This window comes from Danio aesculapii, chromosome 2, assembly GCF_903798145.1.
Source record: "Danio aesculapii chromosome 2, fDanAes4.1, whole genome shotgun sequence".
In the NCBI taxonomy this organism is placed as follows: Eukaryota; Metazoa; Chordata; class Actinopteri; order Cypriniformes; family Danionidae; genus Danio; species Danio aesculapii.
This window is the reverse complement of record NC_079436.1, coordinates 1,018,730-1,032,930: the sequence shown is the minus strand read 5'-3', so window position 1 is coordinate 1,032,930 and position 14,201 is coordinate 1,018,730. Positions and strand designations below refer to the sequence as shown.

At 36.2% G+C, this 14,201-nt stretch overlaps 1 protein-coding gene across 1 annotated transcript in view; it reads left to right on the top strand.

Moving 5' to 3' along the window:
• si:ch211-241e1.3 (laminin subunit alpha-3) overlaps window positions 1-14,201 on the top strand; it is a 42,823-nt gene that overhangs the window by 11,071 nt on the left and 17,551 nt on the right. The window contains exons 8-16 of the mRNA XM_056464611.1: window positions 1,826-1,936; window positions 2,870-2,981; window positions 4,150-4,317; window positions 5,979-6,172; window positions 8,605-8,721; window positions 9,457-9,611; window positions 11,417-11,558; window positions 12,577-12,676; window positions 13,075-13,191. Coding sequence (XP_056320586.1) covers window positions 1,826-1,936; window positions 2,870-2,981; window positions 4,150-4,317; window positions 5,979-6,172; window positions 8,605-8,721; window positions 9,457-9,611; window positions 11,417-11,558; window positions 12,577-12,676; window positions 13,075-13,191 — 1,216 coding nt within the window. The remainder of the gene's footprint in view (window positions 1-1,825; window positions 1,937-2,869; window positions 2,982-4,149; window positions 4,318-5,978; window positions 6,173-8,604; window positions 8,722-9,456; window positions 9,612-11,416; window positions 11,559-12,576; window positions 12,677-13,074; window positions 13,192-14,201) is intronic.

The following is a 14,201-nucleotide window of genomic DNA, read 5'->3' as shown; positions in this document are numbered from 1 at the left end:
TTATCTGTTCAACAGTAAAACTTGTGTTTAGTCACTTTTGATTGCAAGCATGCTAACCTGTAAATCTCACTGTTCTCAGGGTGTATTTACATGCTAGCTATGTAGTAAAAATGGGGAAATGTAGTGTACAAGCAACAAAATGATTGCTGTTTTCACAGATTGGCGCATCTAAGATAACAGCTGAAGTTTTTGTTTTTCAATAACACCCTGTAAAAATGCTGAGTTCCACACAATTCCTTAAGTTAACCTAATTGTTTTTACAGATTTAAGTGGATTGAACATGTTCGAGAGGATCACGTGCTTATGATTGACCACAGCCGGTCCTGCATTAGCTATCATATGATTTACCAATCAGATGAATCCAAACGTACATAAATAACCAGATTTTCTTGACTTAGTCATCTTCATCTTAAAGAATCCCCCATCCATCCCTACTCCTCCCACTATTTCCTAGATTAATCCAGGATAGGGTGGCACAGTGGCTTAGTGGTTATCACTATTGACAACACGGTTTCCCCCACAGTCCAAACACATGCAGTATAAGTGACCAAATTGGCACAGTATATGAGTGTTTTAGTACTGGGTATTCACTGCATAAACAAATCCTGGTATAGTTGCCCTACTGAAAAAACCATCTTAAACCAGCCTAGGCTGGTTTGCTGGTTTTAGCTGGTTGACCAGCCTGGTTTTAGAGGGGTTTTGGCCACTTTCAGGCTGGTATCCAGCCATTTCCAGCCTGGTCTTAGCTGGTCAGGCTGGAAAATGACCAGCTAAAACCAGCTTGACCAACTTGCCAGGCTAGGAGCCCAGCCAAAACCAGCTATGTCCAGCTTAAACCAGGCTGGTCAAGCTGGTTTTAGCTGGATTTAGCTGGTCATTTTCCAGCCTGACCAGCTAAGACCAGGCTGAAATGGCTGGAAACAAGCGTGAAAGAGGCCAAAACCCCTCTAAAACCAGGCTGGTCAACCAGCTAAAACCAGCCAACCAGCCTAGGCTGGTTTAAGCTGGATTTTTCAGCAGGGTGGCGTTTCATTCCACTGTGGAAACCACTAATAATCAAGCAATAGGCCAAACAAACGAATTCAGGGAGTTCTCGAGATCTACCTGAGCTCAAACTCCCCTCTCCCCCTATGAAACAGGAGGGAGCCCTGGGATCTTCTGAGCTCAGGGCTCTCTCCTGGGACAGCAAGTCAAACATGCCTTATTATCAATCATCAGCTAAGTGTGAACTCTTAAAAAAGCAATGACGTAAACTCATTTTAGACAAGTAGTTTGAATAAGCAGCAGAAGTTTTTTGGTCCCACTTTATTTTAAGTGGCCTTAACTAATATGTACTTACATTAATTAATTAATTAACAATAATTAATAATTCGTTAGAATGTATTTATCATGTCAATACATGTGTTTACTGTGTACTTATGCTTGAGTAAATACCTGTATGTAATTACATCTGTAACTAACTTCTGTAATTACATTGGTAAATACACTACTGACCATCCCTTACACCTCAACTCACCCTTAACCCTACCCACACCACCAAACATGTCCATAACCCTACCCCTATCCCAACCCAAGACCACCACAAGTGTTCTCAAATACATTATGAACACAGTAAGTACATTGTATTTAGTTTTTGATGCAAGTACAGAGTAGTTAAGGACACTTAATATAAAGTGGGATCGTCTTTTTTTTGAGTGTAGACAACAGGATCATTCAGTTTTTGTTGTTTTGTTAATGTTATTGCTGTTATTGTTTTAAAGTTATTAATGTTTAAACAGTTTTGTTTTTTGTCTGTATGTTCATGTTGTTGTTTTTTTCTTTTCAGAATCTGGTGAACACATTCAGCTTCGCAGTCAACAATCAGATGCCTAAAATTGTTCAGCTAGAACAAGATGTTATTAATCTGGCCGATGATATGGACAATCTAAAAGAAGAGGTGTGAGACATTCTCTCTAATGTAAAGACAGATGCACATTTCATGTTGAACACAATTTAGAACAAGTGCTAAATCTTTTCTTCTGCATTTCCCGGCCCTATCATACACTTGGTGCAATGCAGCACCAGGCACAATGCAAAGGTTTTTACTAGCTTCAGCCCAGCACTGGTGTATTGTCACGTTTTGTCCCATGTTGTTTAAATGGCTAAATAATTTGCACCCATTTGTGCGCTGGGAATGTTGTTCTGAAAAGGAGGTGTGTTAAGGCACATTGTTGATGTTTTGAGGAACTGAAATAGACAGCCATTGACCAATTAACAGCTGCTCTAAAATCAGTGGCGCAGCTGTTGCTGTTGTTGTTTTATTTGGTAACACTTTAGTTTATGTAACAACTGACACCATTTAATACTGGCTTATTTATTAGCACTTATAAAGTATGAATTTATTTTACATCCCGAATACCTAAACCCTGTTGATAAACTGTTAATAAGCAGCTAATTAGTAGTTTGTTGAGTTATAAGTTTTAATAGTGTGAATTGTACATTAAAATAAAGTGTGACCTTTTTATTATTTAAAGAGCATATTAGCGATAGCTCGGCCCAAAACACTCATACATATTGCTTATTACACACACAAGGATGCACAGCAGCACAAAAATCTTTAGATATGTCTAAATTAAAGGTTTAAAATGTGTTCTGATCTCTTTTTTCTGTCCTTTTTGTTAAACATTTTTTCTTATATATAAATATATAATCTATATTATATATATATATATATATATATATATATATATAATTTTTCTTATATAATAATCTGTATATATATTTGATATATATATATATATATATATATATATATATATATATATATACATAATTTCTTTCTTTTCATCCGCTGGGGATCAAGTAATTCATCAAGCCTTTGTTTGTGCAGGTCAGGAAGCGATCGGGAGACTCTCAGAAAGCTCTGGCCAATGCTGAAAACAGCCACCAAAGAGCAAAAGACCTGGACACAGAGACACAGAACCTGCTTACAAAAATAAGAGGTAGAAAATGAAAGATTTTGAGTGTTTTATGGTATGAAAGTAGGCTTATATTATATGGAAATGTGTGTGATAAGGTGTTGTGAATGAGGATGCATGTGTTTTGGAGAGTTACCCATTAATTATACAGCAGTTTCGTAAATAAACATTAGTTTAAATGGGGTTAGCAGAATTGAAAAACCATTTCAGTAGTTAGTGCTGTGGCCTCACAGCAAGAAAGTTGCTGGTTCGAGTCCTGGCTGAATCAGTTGGCAATTCTGGGTCGAGTTTGCATGTTCTCCCCATGTTGGCGTGGGTTTCCTCCGGGTGCTCCGGATTCCCCCACAGTCCAAACACATGCACTATAGGGGAATTGATAAAACCGTAGTGTTAACTGTGTGTGTGTAAATGAGTGTGTATGGATGTTTCCCAGAACTGGGTTGCAGCTGGAAGGGCATCCGCTGAGTAAAACATATGCCGGGATAGTTGGCGGTTCATTCCGCTGTGGCAACCCCTGATAAATAAAGGCACTAAGCTGATGGAAAATGAATGAATGAATGAAAAACCGACAAAGGTGTGTCTTTTGTTGCAGTTAAGGAAACAGAATCAATAGTGTGTAATAGGCTTGTCCTAACAGATCCTGAAAACACTACTGTGAAACATTGACCATATCTGAATGTTTCAGCCGCAGTTTCTTAGTACTGTGGTTTACTTTAAACACTCATGTTGGGTCATTTAATATAAGGTATAATGTTACAATTTAAAAATTTATGAATCAAATACACCACATTTTCATTACCCCTCAAATTGCGACCCACAGACATTGCTGTATGTGCATCATACAAGCTTTAACGGCAGTGTGAAAAAGTATTTGCCCCCTTACTGATTTCCTTTTTTTTTTTTTGCATGTTTGCCACAATATGTTTTGGGTCAACAAATAAAGTTTGGATTATGTTTTCCCTTAATAATTTAGTGTTTGCTTGTGTTATCTTTGACTAATGTTCACATTTGTTTGATGATCTGATGACATGAGAAAACCTAGTATCTATTGCCATGATTTCTGGAATGACTTGTAATGAAAGGATGAGTTTTAGTCACATAAGATTGGTTAATATAAACTCCATCATTCTGCAATCTTTTTTTTATTGACTGAAAATATGGCAAGTGAGAATATTTACAATTCGTTCCTCAGAGCTCCTGAAACAGCTGATGGATGCGAACAGCGATGGATCATCTCTGCCGTCAGCGGATTTAGCCAAACTTCTGGAGCAGTCGGAGAACATGGTGAAGGACATGGAAAAGAGAAGATTCACCACACAGAAAGACGCAGCCAAGAAAGAGCAAGCAGAAGCAAACAAATGTAAATCTGCCTAAATCTAAAGGGCTAATCAAACCAAAGACGATAACTATAAAGATAATGCTAATCAATCTGAATATAAAACAACAGCAGAGTTCAGAACATATCTATATTGATCAACATGTAGAAAATCAATATGATTGGGTATGATTTATGATTTTTAATTTAAAGCTAATTAACGACAAATCACTGACAGCCATTCAGAATCCATTAAAATATAAAGGGCTCAAGCTATTTAAAGCTACAGACTTCTTTTCATAGATTATTTAAAGATAATGACTATTATCACGGATATGTACCCAGGTCTACATTTCTGGGGACAGCAAAATACATAACCGCAGGTACGTCTGCTTGCAGTTTTTGTCCTTACAAATCCACCAGAGGCCGCTGTGTACACTTTTTGATGATCTCAAATTTCTCTCGTGCATCCTCTTCTCGTGTAAGTCTACCAGAGGGCGCAATATACACTTCTGCCGACCAGGCCAGCTTGCTGTCAACCGACTGACTGACCCACCCACGCCCGTCCCTAAACCCAACCGATAGAGTTCTCAAAAGCATTGTAGAAAAATAAAAGCCGCCACGGCTGTGTGATTTTACCACGTTGTTTTCAGCCTTTTGTTTATTTATTTATTTATTTATTTATTATGCTTTACCTGGTTTCTGGAACCAGGTTTCTTCGTCAGACTCGAACCATGTCGTCGTGGTCAACTCTGCTCCGCATTCCAAGTCTGCTGACGTACATGGCAAGCTCCTGGGCAAACTGGTAACACCGGAAAAAAACGTCCAGTAAGCAGTCTGCTGGTAGCGTGAAAAGTAACAGAAACCGTCAGCAGCATCATACCGCCCCGTATCGTTCATTTTAAAGACGAAATGCAGCCAGACGAACCTCTGGCTATCTAATTTACAGTCTACAGAAATGTAGACAGGTGTACCACAATGATCCTGTGTTGCAACAATTAGATATACCAATAGTCGACTGATAAATATCTACATGGACTCAATGTAAGGGAGTTAATTGTAGCAAATTGAAGTATAAAAATAAAAGTACTTCAGGTATCCAGTGCTAGTTTTAGCATATTTGTGTTCCCTCCTTCGGAATTGCTGGGAAAAATCATTTTGCGTTGTTGTTATTCCACTTTACACACTGCGAATGCTAAATTTACTGTGTGATTAGATATACTACACGAGCTGGATTCACTGGTCAGATGCGCTAGGACACACTGGGGACACCTGCTGGTAACAATGGTGTAATGCAAAAAAAAAAGCATAAACTAAAAATAAACAGATCATTATTGTTTGCTGGTAGAGTTGAACAATATGGCTATCACAATATAAGTCATTTCATATTCTGATAAGGATATATATTACGATATAGTACCGTTTTTGTGAATTCAATCAATCAAAAGTCGATATATATTGCTCACATGAAAAGTAAGCAGTTTTTTACTATTAAAAGTATATATATGAAAATCTACTGATTTGTATATTTGTATATTTATATATATTGCACAGCCCTGAAAGACAAATATATTTATTATTATATTTATAGTTTGCATTCTTGATGCCAACAGCTCTTAACTATTACTTTAGGCTGTCAATATCTAAGCTGCTCATGATAGCATAATATAAATGCTTACTCATATCACTTTTGTCTTTCATTACAGTTTTAGAGGATGTCAAAAACATCGTGAAGCAATGTGATGAGAATGAAGAGGCGTCGAAGCGTGTTGATGGTCTACTGAGCAACTATGAAGCCAAGCTGAAAGAGCTGGAAGATCTGCTCAAACAGGCTGAGAACATGGTGAAGAAAGCCACAAATCTGAATGACGTCAACGCTCAAGGGCTTAAAGACATTCTGGTAAACATCTACAGTGTTTGCGTAATAATATTACTTTTCTAAGTGACGAGTAAAGTCATGCGTTACATTAAAAATGAAGCAATAATATTTGAGTTGCTTTTGAAAAAATTTAATGCAAGTTACTTTTTAGTTTAATTAATTCACTTTTACGTAATGCAACATAGAGTAACGTAAAGCAGCGCAACGCAACAAAACACAACATAACGTACTGCAACACAGCGTAACGCAACACAACATAATGTAGTGTAAAGCAACATAACATAATGTTACGTAACGCAACATAACATATCGTAATGCAACATAACGTAACTCAACGTAACATAACATAACTTAATATAACAACGCACTGTAATACAACACATCGTAACTCAACGTAACATAACACAATTTAAAGCAATGTAACGCAATGTAATGTAACGCAATATGATGCACTGTAATGCAATTTAATGCAACGTAATGTAACACAACATAGCGTACTGCAACACAGCGCAACGCAACACAATGTAACATAGTGTAATGCAACAAAACCTAATGTAACGTAACGCAACATAACATATCGTAATGCAACATAACGTAACTCAACATAACATAACTTAATATAACAACGCACTGTAATACAACACATCGTAACTCAACGTAACAGAACGTAACATAACACAATATAAAGCAATGTAATGTAACGCAATGTGATGCACCGTAATGCAATTTAATGCAACATAATGTAACACAACATAGCATACTGCAACACAGCGTAACGCAACACAATGTAACATAGTGTAATGCAGCAAAACCTAATGTAACGTAACGTAATATATCGTAATGCAACATAACGTAACTTAACGTAACGTAACATAACTTAATATAACAACGCACTGTAATACAACACATCGTATATCAACGTAACACAGTTACATTACACAATGTAAAGCAATGTAACGCAATGTAATGTAACGCAATGGGATGCACCGTAACGCAATTTAATGCAACGTAATGTAACACAACATAACGTACTGCAACACAGCGTAACGCAACACAACGTAATGTAGTGTAAAGCAACATAACATAATGTAATGCAACATGACATATCGCAATGCAACATAACGTAACTCAACGTAACATAACTTAATGTAACAACGCACTGCAATGCAACACATTCTAACTCAACGTAACACAGTTACATTACACAATGTAACGCAATGTATTGTAATGTAACGCAATTTAATGCAACGTAATGTAACACAACATAATGTAATGCAACTTAGCATAATGAATCATAACATAACGCAACAAAACAACACAATGCAATGCAACACAACAATGTAATGCAATGTAAAGCAACATAACACAACATACTGCAACGTAACATAAACAACGTAACATAACATAACATGACGCAAATAAAGCGTAACATAATGTAACGCAACCTAATGCAATGCAACATAACGCAATGCAATGTAGTGTAATGCAACGCAATGTAACAAAACATAACATAACACAATGCAAAGCAATGTAACGCAATTTAATGCAACAAAATGTATCACAACATAATGCAACATAGCGTAATGCAACATAACGTAATGCAACATAACGTAACGCAACATAACAACGCAATGCAATGTAACATAATGTAACACAAAGTAACACAATGCAACATAACATAATGTAACGCAATAGATCGGAACATAACATAATGTAATGCAGTGTAAAGCAACATAACACAACCTAATGCAACGTAGCACAACATAACGGAACGCAAATAGCATAACATAATGTAATGCAACATAATGCAATGCAACATAACGCAATGCAATGTAGTGTAATGCAATGCAATGTAACAAAACATAACAAAACATAACATAACACAATGCAAAGCAATGTAACGCAATGTAATGTAACACAATGTGATGCACCACAACACAATTTAATGCAACAAAATGTAACACAACATAACGTAACGCAGCGCAACATAACGTAATGCAACATAACCCAACGCAACATAACAACGCAATGCAATGCAATGTAACATAATGTAACACAAGGTAACACAATGCAACATAACATAATGTAGCGCAATGGATCGCAACATAACATAATGTAATGCAGTGTAAAGCAACATAACACAACCTAATGCAACGTAGCGCAACATAACGTAACGCAAATAGCATAACATAATGTAATGCAACATAATGCAATGCAATGTAGTGTAATGCAACGCAATGTGACCTAACATACGTAACATAATGTGACAGCATGTAACACAACGCAACGCATAAAAAGTAACTAAGTAACGCAGCTAGTTACTTTTATTGGAGAGTAACTCAATATTGTAATCCATTACTTTCAAAAGTAACTTTCCCCAACACTGATCATCCCAAACTGTACAGTCCTCAAAACATGCTCTCTCATAAAGAGTCTTTCTATTGTCTTCAAAGAAACGAGTCAATGATTTGCAGCGTGAGAGAGACGTCGTTCGGGATCAGATTGTTCTCGCCACGGACCAGCTGAAAGACACGCAGGACCTGCTGAAAATGTTCAATGATGGCAAAACGGTAAACTTTTATTATAAATGTAGCTCTGATTCCTTTATTTATTTTTTATACATTTCTTTATTGTAATAAAGGCACCTTTTAAAAACATTTTAACTCCCTTAAAGTATTAATAAATTCAGTTATACCAGTTATACAGGTACAAGATGTTGTCAGACATGCGCTAAGACAGGGATACCCATATATTTTCACATATCAACACATATCAGTCAGAGGTATTTGTTACATGTGCCAATGTTATCCTAAGTTTAATGGCTGCTCTTTAAGTTATACTGTAGGTTAGTCTTTCCAATGCAGTGTAGTGTGCCATGTATGTTTCAACCAGTGGTCAATGGATGGACTTTCTATAGTCTTCCAATATAAAGCTATCAATAACAAGACGTGAGTCAATCATATTAGTTTGATAAACTGGTAATGAGGGCGGCACGGTGGCTCAGTGGTTCACAGTGTTGCCTCACAGCAAGAAGGTCGCTGGTTTGAGTCCTGGCTGGGTCACTTGGCATTTCTGTGTGGAGTTTGCATGTTCTCCCCATGTTGGCGTGCTCCGGTTTCCCCCACAGTCCAAACACATGCGCTATAGGGGAACTGATGAACTAACATGGCCTTAGTGTACGTGTGTAAATGCGAGTGTGTACTGGGTTGCAGATGGGCGGTTCATTCTACTGTGGCGACCCCTGATAGATAAGAGACTAAGCCGAAGGAAAGTGAATGAATGAGCTCATCTGTATTTCCCTACAGGAGTATGAACAGCTTGCAGCACAACTGAACGGAGCAAAGACTGACCTCAAGAAGAAACTCCAGACCGTCTCACAAGCAACAGCCAAAGAGAAAATCGTCCAGCAGGCGGAGGAACATGCGGAAAACATGTACAAACTGGCCAAAGAGCTCCAAGAGTGAGTGATTTCATTAGTTTTCTGACAACATGTCCATCACAGGGGCTTCTCATATTACCACACACAGCTGAAGTCAGTTATTCACTCTCCTGTGAGTTTCTTTCTCTAATATTTCCTAAATGATGTTTCTCAGATTGAGGAATTTCTCACAGTATTTCCTCTAATATTTGTTCTTCTGGAGAAAGTCTTATTTGTTTTATTTCAGCTAGAATAAAAGCAGTTTTTAAATGTTTTAAAGCCATTTTAAGGTCAATATTATTATCCCCCTTCAGCAATATTAGCTTTGGATTGTCCTTTAAGCTTAATACTAATATCTTGAAGAATATCTAGTCAGATAATATGTGCTGTCATCATGGCGGAGATAAAAGAAATCAGTTATTAGAAACGAGTTATTAAAACTATTATGATTAGAAATGTGTTGAAAATCTCTCTGTTAAACAGAAATTGGGAAAAATAAATGTTCAGAAGGGCAAATAATTCTGACTTCAACTCTATGTATATAGTAAGTAAAGCAAATTTACTGCATACTACTTTATCTATTATAATCTCCATTATACAGTAGACGACTGGCAACACTTTTTAATAACAGCACATGAATAATGATGTACTAATATGTAAATTAGCACCCTCCAAGTAAAGTCATGACATAAAGACACATTAACAGATCATGTTAGTTGCATTTAGCTAAAACTAAAATGCTAATAATACTCTCTATTATATAGTAGGCTAGTAACATCATAATTAACTTTATACGTACAGTACATGAATAATGATGTTCTAATATAGAAACTAGCGCCCCTACAAGTAAAGTCATGACATAAAGATACATTAACAGGTCATGAGTGTTCGTTATATTTAGCTAAAAACGAAAGTGCTAATTAATACTTCCTATTATACAGTAGGTTAACTTAAATTAACTTTATATGTACAATACATGAATAATGATGTGCTAATCTGGAAATTAGCGCCCCTCCAAGTAAAGTCATGACATAAAGATACATTAACAGGTCATGTTAGTTACATTTAGCTAAAACTAAAGTGCTAATTAATACTCTCTATTATACAGTAGGCTAGTAACATCATAATTAACTTTATATGTACAGTACATAAATAATGCTGTACTAATATAGAAATTAGCGCCCCTACAAGTAAAGTCATGACATAAAGACACATTAACAGGTCATGAGTTCATGTTAGTTACATTTAGCTAAAACTAAAGTGCTAATTAATACTCTCTATTATACAGTAGGCTAACTTAAATTAACTTTATACGTACACTACATAAATAATGCTGTACTAATATGGAAACTAGCGCCCCTACAAGTAAAGTCATGACATAAAGACACATAAACAGGTCATGTTAGTTACATTTAGCTAAAACTAATGTGCTAATTAATACTCTCTATTATACAGTAGGCTAGTAACATCATAATTAACTTTATATGTACAGTACATGAATAATGATGTACTAATATGGAAATTAGCGCACCCTACAAGTAAAGTCATGACATAAAGACACATTGACAGGTCATGTTAGTTACATTTAGCTGAAACGAAAGTGTCATTAATGCATTAATTTAAAAACATGAACTAGCAAGTGACGTGAACTCTTGACTCATGTTATAGTCAAAGTTTTAGCTTATGATTAGTGCATGTCTAACCCCGCCGGTACTACACCCAGGGGTGCCACTCAGTGGGGGGAAGGCCTCCAGACATACTAATACTATCCATGTGACTCTTTTATGCACATGAATGAAAATATAATGTTGATGTAAACAGAAGTGCTGTTTTCTTCTCATGTACAGTGCTGTGCAGAATGCGAGCAGACGTTCGGGTGTTCAGGACGCTCTTTCTGGCATCGAGGCGTATAAAAACATCACAGATGCAGTCAACGCTGCAGAGGAGGCTGCGAAGAAGGCCAAAGAGGCGGCGGATAAAGCGCTCAATGTAGGAAATCATTTCGATTACTGATAAACATCAATGTGACGCTACAAAGAAAGGCTTTGCTTTGATATTTTCTCTCATTTCTAGTCCAAATATCTGAAAATTCCTAAATCAGTCAGCGTTTTCTAGACAAGCGAAATATATAGTCTTGTTTTCAGAAATAATGAGTCGAAATGAAGTGAGTTTTTACGTAAAACGAGCAAAATAATCTGACAATGAGGGAAAGAGAAATAATCGTGTTTTTCCTTTTGACATAAGGTTATTTTCCTGACCACATTGTCAAGATTATTTAGCTTGTTTACTCTTCTTAATTGGATGTGTATCAGTATGTTGGATCCGTGCATCCGGCCATGTTTGACACCTTTAAATAAATAACCCTTGATATTCCTGAAGATGTGTGTTTGTGTGTAAGGTGGGGTGTATGTTTCACTGATCTGTGTCTTAAATAAAAATATTAACAATGAAAAATAGCAGAAAATATAAATATACTTGCATTTCTTCTATTCTTATTTCTCTCTATATATTATTTCTTACACATTATATTATTTAAAGTGACTAAAATGTCAATAAAAGTCATTTAGTTAAACTGTAGAGCTAAATTAGCGCCCCTCCAAGTAAAGTCATGACATAAAGACAGGTCATGAGTTCATGTTAGTTACATTTAGCTAAAACTAAAGTGCTAATTAACACTCTCTATAATACAGTAGGCTGGTAACTTAACAGTACCAGTAACAGTTATACTAACAGTACACGAATAATGATGAATAATGATGTACTACTATGTCATTTTTACAGAAAACAATGGCAGAGAGAGCTTAATGCGCTCCAATTTAAGAAAAGGCATGCGATTACAAAAAGCATTGACTGTATGTAAACGCATTGCATTGATGCAAAGCACACGCTGAATGTATCTTGCTCTATTCACCATGTTTGTAATTTCTTTGAGTGTTAAATAATCTTCTCGCACTGATGTTTTAAGTATTCAGACATTTGTATTTCTTGTTTTTTCTTGTTGTTTCAGGATGTCAGTCAAGGGGATTTAATCAACAGGGCGCAAGATCTGAAAACCAATGGCAGTAACCTGCTTAAAAATGCCAAAAATGCAGCTAAAGATCTTAAAGGTGACATCGGCAATATGTACAGTGCAACAAATGCTCTTCTTACTTAGAGTTTTGGTCTTGTTTCTAGCCCAAATATCTACAAATTCTTAAATCAAGAAGCATTTCCCAGACAAGCAAAAGCAGTTGCTATGTTTTCAGATATAATGAGTCAAAATTAAGTGAGATTAAGCAAAATAATCTTGTTTTCGCTTTGAAATAGAATTATTTTGCTCATTTTAATATAAAACTCACTTCATTTTGACTCATTATTCGTGAAAGCAAAACAATCGTTTGTGCTTGACTTGAAAATGCTTCTTGAATCAAGAAAACGAAGAGCAGTGTGTAAAGTTCAAATATAAACCTGAACTGCATTTATCGTCAGTCATTTCAGTTTTGAACTGTGGTTTCATCTTCATCAGGAGCAACCAAAGACCTGAATGATCAGAAGAAACGCTTGCAAGATGCGGAGAAGAAGAGGAAAGCTTTGGAAGAGGAGCTGCTTAAAGTTCAGGAGGGTTTAAAGGGCGTTCAGAGAGGTACGGAAAGGGCAGAATATACGACTATATGCTGTAAAAATATCTGATATTTACCTGTTTCCAAATTTAGTGACTCACAAGTGTTTTGGGTTTATTTGTCGTTGTGCGTTGCATTATGGGATGTTGATCTCTGCTCTGTCCACTTGTGATGTTGTAAATTCAACTCTACAGTGACTTTTACTGACATTTTAGTCATTTATAATAATAATATACTGTATAAGACATAATATCTAATGAAATAAGTGTGTAAAAAAGCAGAAAATGTGCTGCAGTTTATTACAAGGTGTTTGCAGCGTAATATACAACACTAACACAGACAATATAGCACTGCAAACTATTACACATGACAATAAATTCACTTTTTCATACTTTTTCATGCTAAAAGTTGTTGTAAGAAAGATCAAAATCCCATAATGCAGTTCAAAAGCAGAAATAAAAAGGGAAAAATAAAAACATGATTAAAAAAATATGGAAAACTGCTCATTTACGGATATGTTTTACAGCGTGTGTCTGCAAGGATAAAACCTGTTCTCTATATTGTAGTCTATTGTAGTCTCATATAGGCCAGAGTTCACTGAGGGGTTTGGTTTACGGACATCATGTGAAAGGGCAGGTGCCGGCATGTTAGATTTCCATGACGAGAATTGTTTGTTAGAGGAACATTCCACTTTTTTTTCTTTTCTTTTGGAAATAGGCTCATTTTACAGCTCTAGAGTTAAGCAGTTGAGTTTCACCACTTCATAATCCATTCAGATGATCTCCAGGTATGGCGGGAGCACTTTTAGCTTAGCTTAGCATAGATCGTTGAATTGGATTAGACCATGAGTATCTCTCTCAAGAATGCTCAAGGTGTTTTGATCATTTTCCTATTTAAAGCTTGACTCTTCTGCAGTTACATCATGTTGTACATAAGTTTTCACCACGTGAATTTTCACTCAAGTACGGTTTTTTGAACGTGTATGCTGATTGCGATTGATGCTATTTCCATGTGTCCACTGCAAACATGTCAC